Source organism: Microtus oregoni, unplaced genomic scaffold (genome assembly GCF_018167655.1).
Source record: "Microtus oregoni isolate MIOR12 unplaced genomic scaffold, Mior012 000077F_ref0000221, whole genome shotgun sequence".
NCBI lineage: Eukaryota > Metazoa > Chordata > Mammalia > Rodentia > Cricetidae > Microtus > Microtus oregoni.
Window position 1 is genome coordinate 5,760,804 of NW_024544029.1, and position 18,034 is coordinate 5,778,837.

The following is an 18,034-nucleotide window of genomic DNA, read 5'->3' on the forward strand; positions in this document are numbered from 1 at the left end:
CTCTAGTGGCTTAGCTCTGCTCTCTGATCTTCTGGCAAGCTTAATTTGTTAAAACACAAACAAAATATCACTACAGTAGGGTCTAGCATGCAAGTACCACAGATGTCCAGGCGCATGTTGTGGGGGTGGAGGCAGGTTACAAATTCAAGGTTAGATTAGATTACCCGTAAGACTATTACACCTTTAAAAATAGAGAAAAGAAGAAGAAAGGAAGGAAAGAGTAAAGAAAGGAAAGGAGGAAGGCAGGGCCAGGAAGGGTTAATGAGTAAGAGTTCTTGATGCATGAGGACCTCATGGGATCCCCAGCACCCACATAAAAAGCTGAGCCTGTCAGGTGGGTACAGTGGCTCACACCTTCAGACGGCAGAGACTAATGAATCTCTGTGAGTTTGAGGCCAACCTGGTCTCAAAGAGTTCCGGACCAGCCAGGGCTACACAGAGAAACCCTGTTTTAGAAAACCAAAGCAAACAGAAAAGCCAGTCATGACCCCATATACCTGTACCCAGAACTGAGGAGATGGGTTGGGTTCAGTGAGAGAGCTTTTCCAAGGGAGGAAGGCAGAGATAAAAGACACCTGTGTCCTTTTCTGTCCTCTGAGTACCTCTCCACACGTACACACCACCCCTTCCTCTCTGTCTCCGTATGTGCTCTCATAGGTAATGTGCACCTCTGCTCACACACACACACCTGCCATGTCTCCACCCCTTCCTCTCTGTCTCCGTATGTGCTCTCATAGGTAATGTGCACCTCTGCACGCACACACACACACACACACACACACACACACCTGCTGTGTCTCTCTCTCTCTGTCTTTCTCTCAAATGAAACAAACACAAATAACCCCATGCCATCCAGTTTGTATACATGATATGGAGTGACTGTACCTTCATATCAAGACCTTAGCTTGGGCTAAATTCAGGTTCAAGCATTGCCTGTAGTTAGGCTACCTCAAAGAGGTTTGCTCACAGCAGCTAAGGTTCAGGGCTGTTACCTGAATGGAGGCCCGCCCATCTTAGAATTCATGGAGTGTTGGTTTTTGTTGACTAATTCCACAAGTTCTTGTTTTGTTTTGAGACAAGGTCTCATGTAGCCCAGGCTGACCTCAGACTCACAAGTGGCTGAGGATAACCTCGAACACCCGATCCTCCAGTTTCTATCCAGTTTACATAGTGCTGCGGGCGGAACACTATTTGGGGGTACTATGTTGAGTGAGCACCCGCCAGCTGAGCTCCATCCGCAGTCTCCTGCCCTGTGCAGCTGGTTCTCACATTTGACCGCATCCTCATGCATCCTTGTTTCTCCCTTCTCTGAAGGTACCAGAAAGCAGCTGAAGAGGCAAACACGGAAAAGAAGAGGAATGTAAGTACTCAGTGGCCCCAGGACAGGTGGAACATGAGCAATCAGTGTGGCCCGGCCACCTGGCCCTCTGTGGAGCGTGGGCTCCGTGTCAACTGAGCTGGACCTTTGTGCCAGCTGCTCTGTGAGCTCTCGCACCTTACCGAGGTGCAGGAAATCCTATTTTCAGCTCTTTTCCTCTTGAACCCCTTTCTCCTTCCTGTGTTGATAAAGGCTAGAAGGCTAAATGCTTTCCTGAGGTTAATAAAATGGCCGCCCGTCAGCTCAGATGAGAGCAGGTCTCCTGGGCCACCCACCTTTCTCCAAATGACCAGTGTGCATTTAAAAGGAAGCCTGGCATCCGTGCTCCTCCCTGGGCTCTTTCTGGAAGCTCCTAGACTGTGCACAGCCACGGGGTCCTCTTCCTGGTCTAACCTCCTGCTGGACCAGATAATTTTCCCTTTATTTGTTTGTTTGTTTGTTTGTTTATTATTTATTTATTTTGTGTACAATATTCTGTCTGTGTGTATGTCTGCAGGCCAGAAGGGGGCACCAGACCTCAATACAGATGGTTGTGAGCCACCATGTGGTTGCCAGGAATTGAACTCAAGACCTTTGGAAGAGCAGGCAATGCTCTTAACCACTGAGCCATCTCTCCAGCCCCTCATTTTCCCTTTTTTAGGGTGGAAAATGCTCTCACTGTGCTCCAGGCCGATCTTGAACGCACAAGCTAGAGAAAGCCCTGGCTTTAGCTTCTGAAGGAGTCAGCGTTATAAGGAGCATAGCCTGGATGACTGCATGACAATTCCCTGTCAGTTTGCTCTCTAGGGGAGTGTTATTGACTAGGTCTTTAGTTTAATTTTCCTGTGATTTGAAAATCGAGTTCCCTGGTACGTTAACAGAGAAAAGCATTTGGTCCTGGTGATTCATGCCAGTTATCCTAGCACTCAGAAGATGAAGCAGGTTTGAGACCTACCTGAGATACATGATGCATTCCAGATCAGCCCTGCCTGCGATGTAAAACCCTGTCAAAAAAGTAAAACCAAAGGAAAAGGAAAAAACCACCATTGTCCTCCCAGCTCCTGGTTGCCCTCACCTCTCTCTCCTGCCTGTTTTCCCGCTTCTTCTGTTTTCTCTTTTACTTGGTTAGTTAACAAGTTTTTGTAGGGCACCTACTATGTGCTAAAGGACCCTGCTGTGTCTGAAGGCTCTGTTTCAGACGCTGTCAGCATGGACCATGTCTTCTAGGGAATTTTCATTCTAGTGGAGGAAATAATGACAAAGCCAAGCAGCGACTGTTGGTTGAGACCAGGGTGAAGATCCAAAGGTAGCTTAAGTGTGGCTCTCTCATCTGACTTCTAAGCAATCCGTGTCTGAGGTCCTGAGCCAAGGAGAGGAAAGATTCCGACAAAAGGAACACCGCACGCAAAGGTTCCAAGTAAGCGCGCTGCTGTTGTATTTGAGAACGAGAAAGAGAGAGTTCTGCAGGGTCCTGGGGAAGATTTGGGCTTTCTCTCTGAAGAGAAAGGGCTTTGGAGAAATCTACCGAGGGCAGAAGTGATCCAGCTTAAACTGTTGAGGAGCAAAGGCAGAGCATAGGGAGCAAGTAAGGAAAAGTCTGGGCCTGGAGGTGGAGCTGGCTGTAGGGTCTCACCTAGTGTTCTGGGGCCCTGGGCCTGGAGATGGAGCCGGTTGTAGGGTCTCACCTAGTGTTCTGGGGCCCTGGGCCTGGAGGTGGAGCCGGTTGTAGGGTCTCACCTAGTGTTCTGGGGCCCTGGGCCTGGAGGTGGAGCCGGTTGTAGGGTCTCACCTAGCATTCCGGGGCCCTGGGCCTGGAGATGGAGCCGGTTGTAGGGTCTCACCTAGTGTTCCGGGGCCCTGGGCCTGGAGGTGGAGCCGGCTGTAGGGTCTCACCTAGCATTCCGGGGCCCTGGGCCTGGAGGTGGAGCCGGTTGTAGGGTCTCACCTAGTGTTCTGGGGCCCTGGGCCTGGAGGTGGAGTTGGCAGTACCGTCTCACCTAGCATTCCGGGGCCCAGGGTTCAATCCCAGTACAGAATAAATCAGGTGTAGACATGCCCAAGTGCAGTCCAGCATTGAGGAGGTGGAAGCAAGAGGATCAGAAATTCAAGATTATTCTCAGCTACATAGTGAGTTCAAGGCCAACCTGGGCTACAGGAGACCCTGTCTCAGAAGAAAGAAGGAAGAAAGGAAGGCAGGGAGGAAAGAAAGGAATTAATTACTCAATTAAGGTGAGTATGGTAGAACTAACATCGCAGCACTGTTAGGGAGGCTGAGGACAGCTTGAGTTACATTGTGAGTTCAAGGTCAGCCTGGGCTATGTATTGAGACTGTCTCAGAAAAAAGAAACAATTGTAATAATTTAGAAAAGAAAGATAATGAATTGAACTGTAAGAGTGATATTGTGATAAGAAGCCCAAATACCATTAAATTAAAATACTATTAATTGAGATCAAATCAGCTTTGACCCTGTTTCATATATGGCTGGTCTGTCGTCTGTCTTTTTCCATGTCTTAATATAGGGTTTCATGTGGCCCAGATTGGCTTTGAACTCATTATAGCCAAGGTTAGCCCTGAACTCCTGCTGGAATTATAGACATCCACCCCCACACCTGTTCTGAGGGACTTTCTTAAGACACACAAGTGGAGTCGTGGACTAGAGAGATATTAAGATCCCTTCCAGAGGACCCAGGTGTCTTACAACTGTCTATAACCCCAGTTCCAGGGAATCCAGTGCTCTCTTCTGGCCTCTGTGGGCGCTGTATGCACATGATATACAGATACACACAGGCAAACCCCACACATAATGGAATGGGTGAGAGGTGATGCAAGCCTGTAATCATAGCTGTTGTGGGAGGATTGCCAAGGGTTCAAGGCCAGCCTGGGTACTTAGCGAGTGTCAGAGCAGCTAGGTCTACATAGCAAGATGCTATCCAAAAGAAAAGAGGAGGGGGACATAGAAGTGAAAATGGCAAATAGGAACTTGCCTCTCCAATGTGACGTTGCAATAAATCTAGGCTGGAGATAAAATGGCATAGGTCAAAGTCTCTGGCACTTGGATGAGCCACAGGGCATAACCTAGGGTGTGAGTGTAGACAGACAGGAAGTTGATGACTGAGCTCAGGAGCACTGTGGGGTCTCACCTCTCTCTCTCTCTCTCTCTCTCTCTCTCTCTCTCTCTTGTTTTGCTTTATGGACCTAGAAGTTGAACTCAGGCCTTGTGCATGCTAGGCAGAACTCCACCTCTAAGCTGTACCCCCAAAATAGAGCCATCCTGTTTAAAGGCTGAAGAACTGAGGAGGAGCTGGCGGAGGAGGCAGAGAGTTCAAGGCCACTCACGCTGGGCTGAGGGAGAACCTGTCTCAACAAACAGAAAAGGATAGGGGCAGTGGTCTGTACCAGCAGATGGCAAAGGCAAGGAGTCCACCTTAGCTTGTTTGGTAGTTGAGGTCAGTGAATGGCAAGGGTCATTAAAGAAGATGTACTAACATGTGAGCCAATGGTTAGCCTCCCTGACGGTCAGGGAAGCACTGAGGTGTGCACTGTGATGTAATAGATGTTCATCAGTGGGGAGTGGGGAAGCATGGTACAGCTATACAATGTAATATTTGTTCCATGTAGTTAAGATTCTATGTATGTGGCATATACATGTCACATGCCTGTAATCTCAGCAGTCAGGCAGGAGCAGGAAGAGGTTTAGGCTGTGTCTAAAGATCTATCTTTAAAAAAAAGAAACAAAGGAAAATGACTGAAATGTGAAGAAATGGAAATTGTCACTGCACCTTTGAGGGCCCTTCACTACGCAATGCAAGAGATAGCACTTAAAATAGCAATAAATAAGAGCCACCTTTTCTGTACTTTTTTTTTTTTTTTTTTTTTTTTTTTGGTTTTTCGAGACAGGGTTTCTCTGTGGCTTTGGAGCCTGTCCTGGAACTAGCTCTTGTAGACCAGGCTGGCCTCGAACTCACAGAGATCCGCCTGTCTCTGCCTCCCAAGTGCTGGGATTAAAGGCATGTGCCACCACTGCCCGGCTTCTGTACTTTCTTTATTTTGAATTTTTTTTTAAATATTTATTTATTATGTATACAATATTCTGTGTGTATGCCTGCTGGCCAGAAGAGGGCACCAGACCTTATTACAGATGGTTGTGAGCCACCATGTGGTTGCTGGGAATTGAACTCAGGACCTTTGGAAGAGCAGGCAATGCTCTTAACCTCTGAGCCATCTCTCCAGCCCCCTATTTTGAATTTTTGTGTGTGTGTGTGTGTGTGTGTGGTTTTTTGAGACAGGGTTTCTCTGTAACTGTCCTGGCATCCGTTTTATAGACCAGGCTGACCTTGAACTCACAAAGATCCACCTGTCCCTGCCTTCCAAGTGCTGGGATTAAGGCATGTGCCACCATCTCTCGGCTGAAGTTGTTTTTGAATTAGAGTAAATTATACCTTTATCTAAATGACTGTGGTAGTGTATACCTATAATCCCAATACTTAGGAGGCCATGGCAGGAGGAGCACGGGTTGGAGACAGTTTATATAGTGAGACATTGTCTCGGGATAAAACATCTGGCTGGAAAGATGGATGAGCAATTAAGAACATGTATTGGTCCTGTAGAGGACCAGGTTGGATCCCAGCACCACACTGGGCAGGTCACAGTGAACCTGTAACTTGAGATCCAAGGCCTCTGGTTTGAGGGCGCCAGCACTCACGTGCACACACCTCTACACAGCCACACACATACATGACTGAAAATAATAGCTAGTGTCACATGCACACACCCTTTATCAAACTTCTTACTGAATGTCCTACAGAGCTCTGAAAACACTTCTCAAGGCCAGGGACTGGTCAGATAGCTCAGCAGTTAGAACTCTTCCAGAGTACCTGTTTCAATTCCCAGCACCTACACAGCAGCTTAACACTGCCTGTGACTGCAGCTGCAGGGGTTAGACATTTTCGCAGAGACATACACACAGACAAAGCACTAATGCACATAAATTAAAAGCAGTTTCTCACAGCCGTGGAGTGCCCTGAAGCAGGCTGAGCCTTATTCATATTTTTCCAGTTTTCCACTAACGACAGAGCTGCTTTTCCTTTGTCAGGGCAGAGGGAAACGGGAAGTAACTGACCTTGGTTAGCAAGTACCCATACTTTACCATGAAGAGGAGCCAGTGTGTTTCCGTGGTAACCGTAGTGGGATTGGCTGCATGATTGCCTGCGCTACCAAAAATGTGCTTTCTGTTTCTCTGCCCAAACCATGGGAATGCAGATTAGTAACCCCACCGCACTGACATTCTCAGGTCATCCTCAACCTTGCTGAGATGCGTGCCATGTGGGCATCCAGCCATGCACCCAGATTCTAGCTTCTACTTTTCTGAAACCTGTCAGCCTAGCGACCCCCCACTCCCCAAAGCCTGTGTGTACAGTTTCACTGCTGTACTCAAACATCTTCCCACCTTTTTTCCCCCTTTGACATGGGTTAGGTCTCCAACCTGGGACAGATGGCACTGAGGTGCCTATAGACATCAAAGCAGACGCTGCCTGTCAGTCTCTCTGTGGTGCCAGTGCCTTCCACACCCTACCTCTCCAACCAGGGTCTGCACTGGATCTTCCTTCCCCTAGCTTCCCTGATTCCTGTGTAACCCAGCCATTTTGGCTCCACCCATCTCTTGGCTTCCACTCTTGGTTCCTGCTCTCCTGGCCTCTTGGCTCCTGGCTCTCCCTTCTCCCCTTCTCCACGTGGCCTGGTTCAGTTTGCCGGTCTTGTTCAGTCTGGACTCCTCCATGTCCCTCCGTGTCTGCCGTGCTCTGCCTTTGTCATTCACCATGGAGATTTACTGTATAGTCCTGACTGGCTTGGTTTTATATTGTTTTCAGACAGGGTCTTGCTTGGTACATAGCCCGACCTCTCAGCATTGCTTTTGCTTCAACCTTCCGGATGCTGGACTCACTGGCATGCACCCACTGCGCCTGGTTCCTCATCTTGCATCATTCACTTATCTTATTATTATTAATTTTTTTTAGATATGATCTCTCCGTATATAGATCCCTGGCTGGCTTTGATTTACAGACTCATAGCTCTCCTCCTTGACCTCCCAAATCCTGGGATTATACACCTTAACCACCATGCCCAGCTTCATCCTGCTTTTGTGTTTGTTGTTTGTTTTTGAAACCATGTTTCATGTAGCCAAAGCTGGCTCAGGCTCCCTGTGTATCTGAAGATGTTCTTAAACTCTCTCAATCCTCCTGCCTCAGCCTCAGCCTCCGCCAAGTGCTGGTGTTACAGGTGTGAGCCACTACACTCAACCCTCTGTCTTTTAAAATGATCTCCCTGACAAGACTTCTCCATGATGGCCTCTTCATGTTACAGATAGGGAAAGAAAGGAGAGTTAGTCACCAAAGGGTTGCTCATCACAGTCAGATGGTCACGCAGGAGGGACCCTATGTCATACTTCGTGTGATCTGTACTCAAGCAACAGCTATTATCCAGAGACATTGTCTGCCAAATCTGCAACTTGCTGAGTGGATCCGGTGCAGGGTACTGAGTGGATCTGGTGCAGGGTGCTGAGAGGATCTGGTGGAGGGTGCTGAGAGGATCTGGTGGAGGGCGCTGTGTGGATCCAGTGCAGGGTGCTGAGTGGATCCGGTGCAGGGCGCTGTGTGGATCTATGCAGAGCACTGAGTGGAGAAAGGAGGCTGTGGAAGTGTAGCAACCATTATGGCTCTTGACCACAGGACCCTTTGTGACCCTCTGGTGCCTTAGGAAGAGCTAAAAGCTTGATAGAAATGGCAGCAACTAGCACTTCCCCTTCATCTGGGCCACTTCCCCGCCTCAGAGAGTGAGCAGAAAGACTACTGCTGTAGTCCAGGCTTGGGATTCCAGGGCTGGCTGGTCACATGGTTGATCACAAGCATGGAGAACCACAAGAATTTTTGTTTATGATTACTGTGTGTTTCTGTGTGTGTCCTGGGGATTGACTAGGGCCTCACACATGCTGGGAAAGCACACGATTCCACTTAGCTATATCCCCAGTCCTTTTATCCCTTTTTAGTTTGAGACAGGGTCTTGCCAGTTGCCTAGGCTAGTCTTGAAGTCATTCTGTAGCCCAAGGATGGTTAACTTTTAACCATCTGTGTCAGCCTCCCTAGAAGCCAAGATTACAGGCCTGTGTCACCAGGCCTGGCAGTATTTATTTAATAATATTGTTGCCTCTTACCAAAGGCTACTGATGTCAAATGATATTTGCAGACATTAACAAGGGCTCATGTATTCTCTACAGTAGCCCTTTATAATAATGTATAGCAACCAGAAAACTTGTCCAAAGTCCCATGGCTGGATGCAGGTAGATAATGCAGATAACATATACCCATTGTAAAGAACACTAAGAAAAAGCCAGGTGTGGTGGGCACCTTTAACCCCAGCATTCGGAAGGCGGAGGCAGGTGGATCTTTTTGAGTTCGAGGCCAGCTTGGTCTAAAGAGTGAGTTCCAGAACAACTAAGGCTACATAGAGAAACCCTGTCTCAGTAAACAAAACGAAACAAAAATACAGAGAAAGAGAAAATGTGGGTGATGTGATCTCCATAAACAATTATCTAACGATAAACCCTCACCTCTCAGGTCTTTCCTTTTTTGTTTTAGAGATCACTTCTGTTGTGTAACTCCCTTCTCTTCCCCATCTTAGCTTGCCTCTAGCCCTAAAGATGTGGCTGGAATATTGCCATGGCCTGGGCCACACTCCCAGGAAGATTTAAGGATGTGGGATAGTTAATGACGTCACACCATAGTGCCTTGTGCATCCCCTTTTGTCTCTGACACTGCCTCATCACTCTTGAAGTTGCACCTTTAAGAGCCCATTTTCTTTTATGCATCCTGATTTTGGGTAGTGGTGTAAGTTTGCATGTGCACTTGTATGTTTGTTTATATGTGGGCACACACATGTGAACCTGCATCGGAGATGAGAGCCACCTTAGGTGCTGCTGTGGAGGCATCCCCAACCTAGTTTTTTGAGGCAGAGTCTCTCTCCCTGGCCTGGTGTTCACCAGTTAAGCCAGCCTGGCTGGCCCGCAAGCCCCAGAGACCTGTTTCTGCCTCTCTGGCACTGGGTTCACAAGTGTACATCAATATGCTTGACTTTTGTTTTGTTTTGGAGTTTGTTTGTTTCTTTGTTTGTTTGAGATACAGTCTCACATGCTGGCTAAAAATTTACTGTAATCTCCCTGCCTCGGTCTTCAGAGTACTGGGATTGCCAGTCCTTTACTTCCTTGTCTTTTTTTGTTTGTTTACTAAAGTTTACTTTTGGAAAAACTTGCCGATAAAAAATAACACACACTGAAATTAACGAGACCCAAAGTCTGTACATTTCAGTAAAATTCTATATAGATTGAATAATTATTCTGAAGCTATGGAACTTCACTTTGGATTTTACACTCTATCAAATACATTTTTATGTACTTATCACCAAAAAAAATCACGATAGAGTTAGAACTAAAAGAACAATTAGCTTTATATTAGTAGTAAGTATGGGGGTGCCTGAGTGCAGGTAATGGACACAAGTTATGAAAGAGGAGGGAAAGAGGCACTCTGGGTTTGTTGGCTTGTTTGTCTTATTTCTATTTATTTATTGGTTTTTTGAGACAGGGTTTCTCTGTAACAGCCCTGGCTTTCCTGGAACTTGTTCTGTAGATCAGGCTGGCCTTGAACTCACAGAGATCCACCTGCCTCTGCCTCTGTGTGCTAGGATTAAAGGTGTGCACCACCACTGCCAGGCAAGAAGCACTTTGAAGTAAAACATCATGCTGCCTCTCCCTGAAGATGCTCCCACAGAGATGTCATCCCTCCAGCCCTGTTTGGACACTGCTATTATTCTGCCTCCCAAATGCCTTTGTGCCTGTTCATCGTAAAGAGCAATGAGGGTTTTCACGGAACTAACGAGCATCGATTTTGTTTAATTCTCTGTGAAAGTTGTTGTGGTGTGAAGGTGACATAGATTAGTTTTGTTCTCCCATTTGTTAAATTGTAAATGTGTGTTTATTATAAAAGAAGAGTACTAATGCCATAAATCCTTCTCTGGGAGATAGCAGAGTGCTTGCCTTGCAGATGAGGGGGATCTGAATTTGACCCCAGAACCCATGTTTTAAAAAACAACTGGGTAGGTATGGTAGCACTCACGTGATCTCAACTCTGGGGAGGTGGAGACAGGAGAGGGATTCCTGGGATACTGAGGAACGCCACTTCTGACCCACACAAGAACAGACAAATGTGTGCACACACAAACATGCATGCACATAAATCAGTAACCTGTACAAGGTATTCCACCATAGGGAATGGGCTACAAAAAGCCAGCTGATGCATCTGGGGTAAGTCCTGGTCCCATCGCCAGGGCACCCCAGTTATGTATGTGACCAAGTCACATAACTGTCACCCACATTCACAGGGCCTAGTTTGGTCTCATGCAGGCTCCCCAGCTGTCAGTCAGGAGTCTCTGAGCTCCCACTAGCTGGGGTCAGCTGTCTCTGTGGTTTTCCCTATCATGATCTTGACCCCTGCTTGCTCATGTGATCCCTCCTCCCTCTCTTCAACTGAACTCCAGGAGCTCAGCCCAGTGCTCTGCTGTTGATCACTGCATCTGCTTCTATCAGTTACTGGATGGAGGTTCTATGATGACAATTAGGGTAGTCAATAATCTGATTACAGGGGAAGGCCAGTTCAGGTACCCTTTCCACTATTGCTAGGAGTCTTAGCTTTGGTCATCCTAGTGAACTCCTGAAAATTTCCCTAGCACGAGGTTTCTCCCTAACCCCATAATGGCTCCCTCTATCAAGATATCTCTTTTATTACTCTCCCCTCCATCCCTTCCCCAACTCAGCCATCTCTATCCCTCATGTTCCCATCCCCTCTCTTCTACACCCCTCCCAATTTACCAAGAAAATCTTAACTATTTCCACTTCCTGGGGCCTTCCGTGTGCCTCCCTCTTAGGGGCCTCCTTTTTACCTAGCTTCTCTGGGGCTGTGGATTGTAGCCTGGTTCTCCTTTGCTTTCTGTCTAATATCCACTTATGAATGAGTATATACCATGTTTGTCTTTCTGGATCTGGGTTACCTCACTCAGGATGGTTTTTTCTAGCTCCATTTATTTGCCTGAAAATTTCAAGGTGTCATTGTTTAGAGGCTTGGTTCTGCTTCAACTTGGTGTGCCAGACTTCGTTGACTCCCCAAGGGAGGCCTTATCCTGTCTGAGGAGTGGATGGGAGGTGGGATGGGAAAGGAAGTGGGAGAACAGAAGAAGGGAAAGGAGAGGGAACTGGGGTTGGTATGTAAAATGAAAAAAAAATTGAATTAAGAAAAAAGAAACTGTAAACATCTTGATGACTTCTAGACTACTTTTCTATGCTCATAGTTATGATATTCAGTCATATTGTAAAATCGGATCTTCATGACTTATAATTTACCTTTTTTTAAGTTGAAAATCATCTTTCTATGTCAGTAAAAAAATGCAGTGATCCATGGTCTATATCTAAAAAAGGTGGGGTCCAGTCTCCAAAGCAGATGCAGCTCTAGCCTGTGTGGGCCTGGTGGGGCAGGCGAAGGCAGGGGCCTCCATACCCTGTCTGTGCAGGAGGTGGTGAGCCTGGGAATACTGCCGGCGGTGAAGCCCTGCTTGGGGGACATTTTCCACTTGTTTTTACTTTTTGACACAGGGTCTGTGTTGTGCAGGCAAGGCTTAAAGTCCCTTTAACTCCTGGGCTCAAGCAGTTATCCCCTGCCGTCCTAACTGGGCCGTCATACCTGGCAGGAGCGGGAGTTTTCTCTGTCTTTTGTGTTTCCTCTGCCACTGACTCATGCTGGCAGCCTCTAGCCAGGGTGTAAATCTGAGGGTCCAGCAGTTCTTCTGCAGCTCTGTGTGTCCGAGCCTTGCTGCTCCTCGGTGAAGCGACTCTGTGTGTTCAGAAGAGTGCTAGACCTAATTCCCAATATAGCTAGCTGCTAATCCCACTAAGTCCCTGAAGTCGTAGGCATTGTCCCCTCTATCCTAGTGAAATCCTGAGGTGTCGCAGGCAGCAGGAATGGAGAGTAAGAAAGTCCTGGAGGTTGGTGGGTGGCGTTTGGTTCGTTAGGACTCTCAAAGCATACACTGCTTAATTTTACTTCAACAAACATGTTTCCACTATTACTCCACAGCATCACTGGCAACGTGCGAATTGTTTTTCAATGGATTCTATCGTTTTTGACCCACGTGACAGTGAACACTCTTTGGTGTGTGTGTGCAATGAGTGTGTTCTTTGAGTATGAGTGGGGGCCGGTTCTCTTTTTTTTTTTTATTGAGAAAAGAAGAAAAAAAATAAACAAAAAACAAGTTTCCACCTCCTCCCAGCCTCCCATTTCCCTCCCCATCCTCCCACCCTTCTCCCCCTCCCCCCACTCCTCTCCCCCTCCCTCTCCCGTCCACAGAGCAGTCCGGGTTCCTTGCCCTGTGGTAATTCCTAGGTCCTCCCCCCTCTGTCCATATCTAGGAAGGTGAACATCCAAACTGGCTAGGCTCCCACAAAGCCAGCACATTGAGTAGGATCAAAACCCCGTGCCATTGTCCTTGGCGTCTCATCAGCCCTCATTGTTCGCCATGTTCAGAGAGTCCGGTTTTATCCCATGCTTTTTCGGTCACAGTCCAGCTGGCCTTGGTGAGCTCCCAGTAGATCAGCTCCACTGTCTCAGCCATAAATAAGGGCCACGGAGTCTACAATTGGTGAACCTAAAGAAGATAAGTAAGAAGGTGAACCCAAGGAAAAACATATAGTTATCCTCTTGGCTAAGGGAAGTAGACCAAATTGCCGGGGAAAAAATTGGGATCTTGGGGGTGGGGTGGGATGGGGGTAAGGGGAGATGGGGAGAGAAAAGGTAGAAGGGAAGGAGGGGGGACTTGGGGAAACAGGAGAATTGGGATAAAGGAAGGTTGGACAGGGGAGCACGGAACCACAATTCTTAGTTAAGGGAGCCACTTTAGGGTGGGCAAGACACTTGACTCTAGAGGGGCTCCCAAGTGCCCAAGATGAGGTACCCAGTTAATTCCTTGGGCAGCTGAGGATTGGGAACCTGAATTGACCCTATCCTAGAGCAATACTGACGAATATCTTGCATATCATCATAGAACCTTCATCTGGTAATGGATAGAGATAGAAACAGAGACCTACACAGGAGCACTGGACTGAACTCCCAAGGTCCCAATGAGGAGCAGAAGGAGGGAGAACATGAGCAAAGAAGTCGGGACCACGAGGCGGTTCTCTTTTTCTTACAAGGCCCGTGTGTTCCTCCACCGAAGGATCTGGAAAATAGTGAATCTTCCAAGATGACTACAAATTAGCTATAGATAAATAGTAGAGAGGAGAAAGATTATTATGCAGAAATAAAATCTGAGAGCTGGGAACGCAGCTCAGTGGTCATGCCCAAGGTCCCTGTTTGACCCTCTAGCCTGGAAAGTGTTTATATGCATGTGAATCTTGTCAGCTATATACTAACACCACACACACAAAAACTGTGACTCTCTAGATCTCTTAGATAGGCCCAGTCCTCCATGTTGCTCTCCAGAATTTTAATTGGAATTATATAGGTACCACATCTTTGCCTTGTTGCTTTTTTTGTGTTTTGTTTTATTTGTTTTTTGTTTGTCTGTTTTTTTGGTTTTGTTGGTTGGTTGGTTGGTAAGAAAGGAATCGCTAGCATGCTTCCTCCTGCACTTTTGTGGCATACCTGAGTGAAGTGAACTTTTATTCAAGTGTAGTTACAATGTTGAAGGTACCTAGCAATTTGCTTTTTCTTCTTGCTTTTCCGGGTGAGTCTTAGGAGAAAAAAAAGTCTGTCCAATGCAACTCCAGGAGATCTAGGCTGTCCTTGCTGCTCACTTTGTCCTTATAAGGCTATCCTGTTTTATCACTTCCTGCTTCAGCTCCTGACTTTTCCCTCTTCCCCCTCCGGGCCCTGGGTGGATGCTTGCTCCTGTGGCCGGGCAGTGGTCACATCTGTCTGAACCGGCAGCGGACCAGGCGCAGCTTGGAGTTTTAACTTTCATTTTACGAAGACGCATGTTTGGCTGTTGCATCAGGCAAGTTATAACTGGTACTTACTTCTTGTTCTTCTAGAACACCGAAAATCTCCCCCAGCAGTTTAGAAGAGGGACCCTGTCTGCGCTAAAGAAGAAGTGGGAGACCTCGGTGGCCGGAGTGGAGCCCCACATAGACACAGTGCCAGACAGCAGCGGTGAGGGCGGGCGCAGCGTGGACCCCTCTCCTGCCGAAGTGACCGTCGGCTCTGCTTCTGGACCCCGAGGAGACCGGGAAGAGCAAACCCAGCCCAAACCTAGATTTGGATCTCGCCCGGAAGCCGTTATTCAGTCTTGGTATCCCCGCTCTCAGGACAGCCTGGATCTTAAAGTCCAGGCCACAGAAAGTCAAAAAATGGAAAATTCTCTGGGAGATTCCAGGCATGAAGTAGAGAAATCTGAAGTGAATGAAAACACAGAAGCTTCAGGCAAAATAGAGAAATACAATGTTCCACTGAACAGACTAAAGATGATGTTTGAGAAAGGCGAGCACACTCAAAACAAGGTAAGAGCCAAGTGGGCTTAGGAAAACCGGGAGTAATTCGTTCTCTAACTGAGGCTGTCTGTCTGGTCAGCTGCAGCAGAATGTGGGATCAGTATGTCTTTTGATTCGAGTTGCGTTAATAAAAGCCTCAAATGAACTGTTTACACGGGTGCTGGGTTTGCGAGTCTGCAGTCTAGTTTCATGTAAATCTAGCTATTCTGGGATGCAGGTTGGTACCAAAAAATGAAGGCAGTGGATGCTGGTAGCATCATGTGCTCCCGCACACTCACCCTTTTAATTTGTCTTCCTGTGCCTTTTGTCATTTGTAGCCTTGGGGGTGAAACTGCTGCCTGAATGGCTATCTACTTGGACACAGCTGCCGCCCGAGAGTTGAGGCCAGCGTGCCTAGTGTAAAGACTGAGGCTTGTCTCAGCACTGGCTGAATCCCTTCTCTTCTCGACTTCCTCATCTGTGCCTCCCAACAAATGTTTTTTATCAGCCAGGCTCCTGTCCCAGGAAAAATCAGTGCTGAGAGCCCAGCTAGTGTGGCTTTTAGGGGTTTTGACTTGCAAATGCACAGGGTTACATTTTCCTGCATCTGCTAATGAAATTCAATCCTTCGTGTGGATTGCACACCAGTCCCCAGAGGGAATTACTTAACTGGAAAATGAGTTGCATATGCTGGTGCCTCGCAGCACACTACTCCAGGGGCTGCCGAGCTGGTCAGTTTTTCCAGTTTTCTCATACTTTCCTACGTAGCTGGCGCTGTATACGGACGGGATGGTTTTTTACAGCAGCCCTCATAATGCAGTAAACATATCTGATGGGTAGCAGAGCCATCATACACTCAGATTTCAGCTACGTGGGAAAGCTGTCTTTTCGTAAGCCAAGTATTTGGCCCGCTTCCCTGTATTGGTGAAGTAATAGTGTAAGGCATTCCTTCTGAGATAAAGAAATAGATAGCTTATCCCCTTGAGTCCTGGCTAAGGCTGGGGTGGTGCTGTCAGTTTCTTCAGTAACTCCCTGCAGCTGCTGCCCCCTGCCCAGGAGCGGGCTTGCCTGGAGACCATCTTTGGATGCTAGGAAGAATTTTTAAGGGTTTTTTTTGTTGTTGTTGTTGTTTGTTTTGTGTTTTAGCTAGAACCCTTTCCTGAGTATGCACTTTAGCTCTGCTTCAACACTGGAACCAACTGGCAAGAGACGGAACCACAGAGCTGTTTTATGGCGTTTCTTAAACTCCCCTCTTGACTGCTTTAGTTCCCTGGGCCTGCCAGCTCCCTCTTTCCCCTTTATGGTCTTAATAAAAAAAAAAAATGTTTCTTATTTAAATGGGAAGGAGAATTTTAAATGGAAGGGAAAATGTAAGAAATCCTAACTAGAGAGGAAGGGGCTTTGTTATGACTCAAAGGCCCATTGTCAGCCTCCCAGCCCCTGCGGGTGGGTGCTGACGTCATGCAGCTCACTCACACAGCTCACACAGTGCGGTTCAATGGAAAGGGCCCGTGCACGTCAGAACTGGCCCAAGGTAGGAAATGACTGGGACCGCGCAGGCAAAAGTGCTGACTATGTGTAAGGCTGGAGAGAGAGACTGAGGATGGGTCAGGGCAAGTCTATTTAAAGAAATAGTCAAAATAGCATGGGGGGGGGGGGGAGCGGGGATGAGCACTGCATAAAGAACAACCCTTAGCTGAGCTGGGTGACCCTTGACTCTCTTAGCACTCTGGGAGGCTGAGGCAAGCCCAGCTACAGCACCGCAGATGCCCTGATTCCCCTGGCTCTGCATAAGAAGGGAGGGACCGGAAGAGGATGGGGAAGAGAATTCCTGCTTCCTCAGGGTTAAACCTTGTAGCTAAACTCATTGGAAAAGGGTTCTCAGAGTTACCTGTGCTTTTTGAGGCCTGGGTATTGTATGTGTGTGCCTTTTTTCCCCCCAAATTAAGTGGTCCTTTGTCCCTTATGGCTGTTTCAGAATAAGTGTGATTATTTGTATAAGAAACATTATCAATTATTTTAAAAAGTTTTGTCCAGGGCTGAGACTATAGCTCTGTGTATGTGTGTGTGTTTGCCTAGCATTTGCGAGATCCTGGGCTCCATCTCTAGAACCAGTCACTCCCTATTTCCCCTATACACATACACACACACACACACACACACACACACACGAACACAGAGAGATTCAGACATACATTCAAAAGAACCACTCACTCCCCTACACACACACACACACACACACACACACTCACCCATGTTCCGTACAGTGTCTTGTTTTAGTGTATATATGTATGTTTGAGAGAGGGTCTCATTGTGTAGCCCTAGCTGGCTCTGGCTCCCCAGGGTTAGGATTCAAGGCTCACACCACTCTCCCTGGCTGTTTAGGGCAACACTTTAATCCAACTCTTAGAAAGCTCCACATCGGGTGTTTGGAAGACTGAAAACCCCTAGGCCCCTCCAGGAGTAAGACTATTGCACTACAGCTCAGAACCTGACGATTAGTGACAAGTGACACTGTGATACTTCCATCCAGCAGTTCCAGTACGCAGGAGTTTTAGGCCAGCCTGGGCTACAAAGTGAGTCTAAGGCCTGCCTGGAGCCTCGACTATATAGTGAGACCCAGTCTTTTTTTTTTTTTTTTTTTTTTTTGAGGCAGGGTTCTCTGTGTGTAGCCCCTGGCCGCCCTAGAACTCACTCTGGAAACCAGGCCTCAAACCCACAGAGTGCTGGGATTAAAGGCTCATGCCACCACCCACCTACCTGGGACCCAGTTTTAAACTAAGCCAAATCCTAGAAATGATGATCGTGTTTTCTTTAGCTTCACATAACAGTGACACGTAATAGCATATATGTGCTGCAGTAGCGTGAGCCCTTTGAGCGGACGGAGGGCACCACACTAAAGCCTGACCTCACCCATACTGACAGTTCATACACACCTTCTTGTGGGTGGTGCTGGTCTTGCTTTACTGTTTTGTGCAGAGAGTTTGCCTGCATGTCAGCCTGTGTGCCATGGGCATGCCCAGGGAGGTCAAAAGAAAGCACCAGGTCCAGTTGCCCTGGGACTGGAGTCATAGATTGTGTGGACCACCGTGGAGGGTTTTGTTGTTTTGTTTTGAGG

At 47.4% G+C, this 18,034-nt stretch overlaps 1 protein-coding gene across 2 annotated transcripts in view; it reads left to right on the forward strand.

The window, feature by feature from the left end:
- The window catches only part of Lima1 (LIM domain and actin binding 1), a 114,963-nt gene that overhangs the window by 57,450 nt on the left and 39,479 nt on the right, over positions 1-18,034 (forward strand). For both annotated transcript variants that reach the window (XM_041642497.1, XM_041642498.1), the window contains 2 exons: positions 1,315-1,360; positions 14,482-14,946. In XM_041642497.1, coding sequence (XP_041498431.1) covers positions 1,315-1,360; positions 14,482-14,946 — 511 coding nt within the window. The remainder of the gene's footprint in view (positions 1-1,314; positions 1,361-14,481; positions 14,947-18,034) is intronic.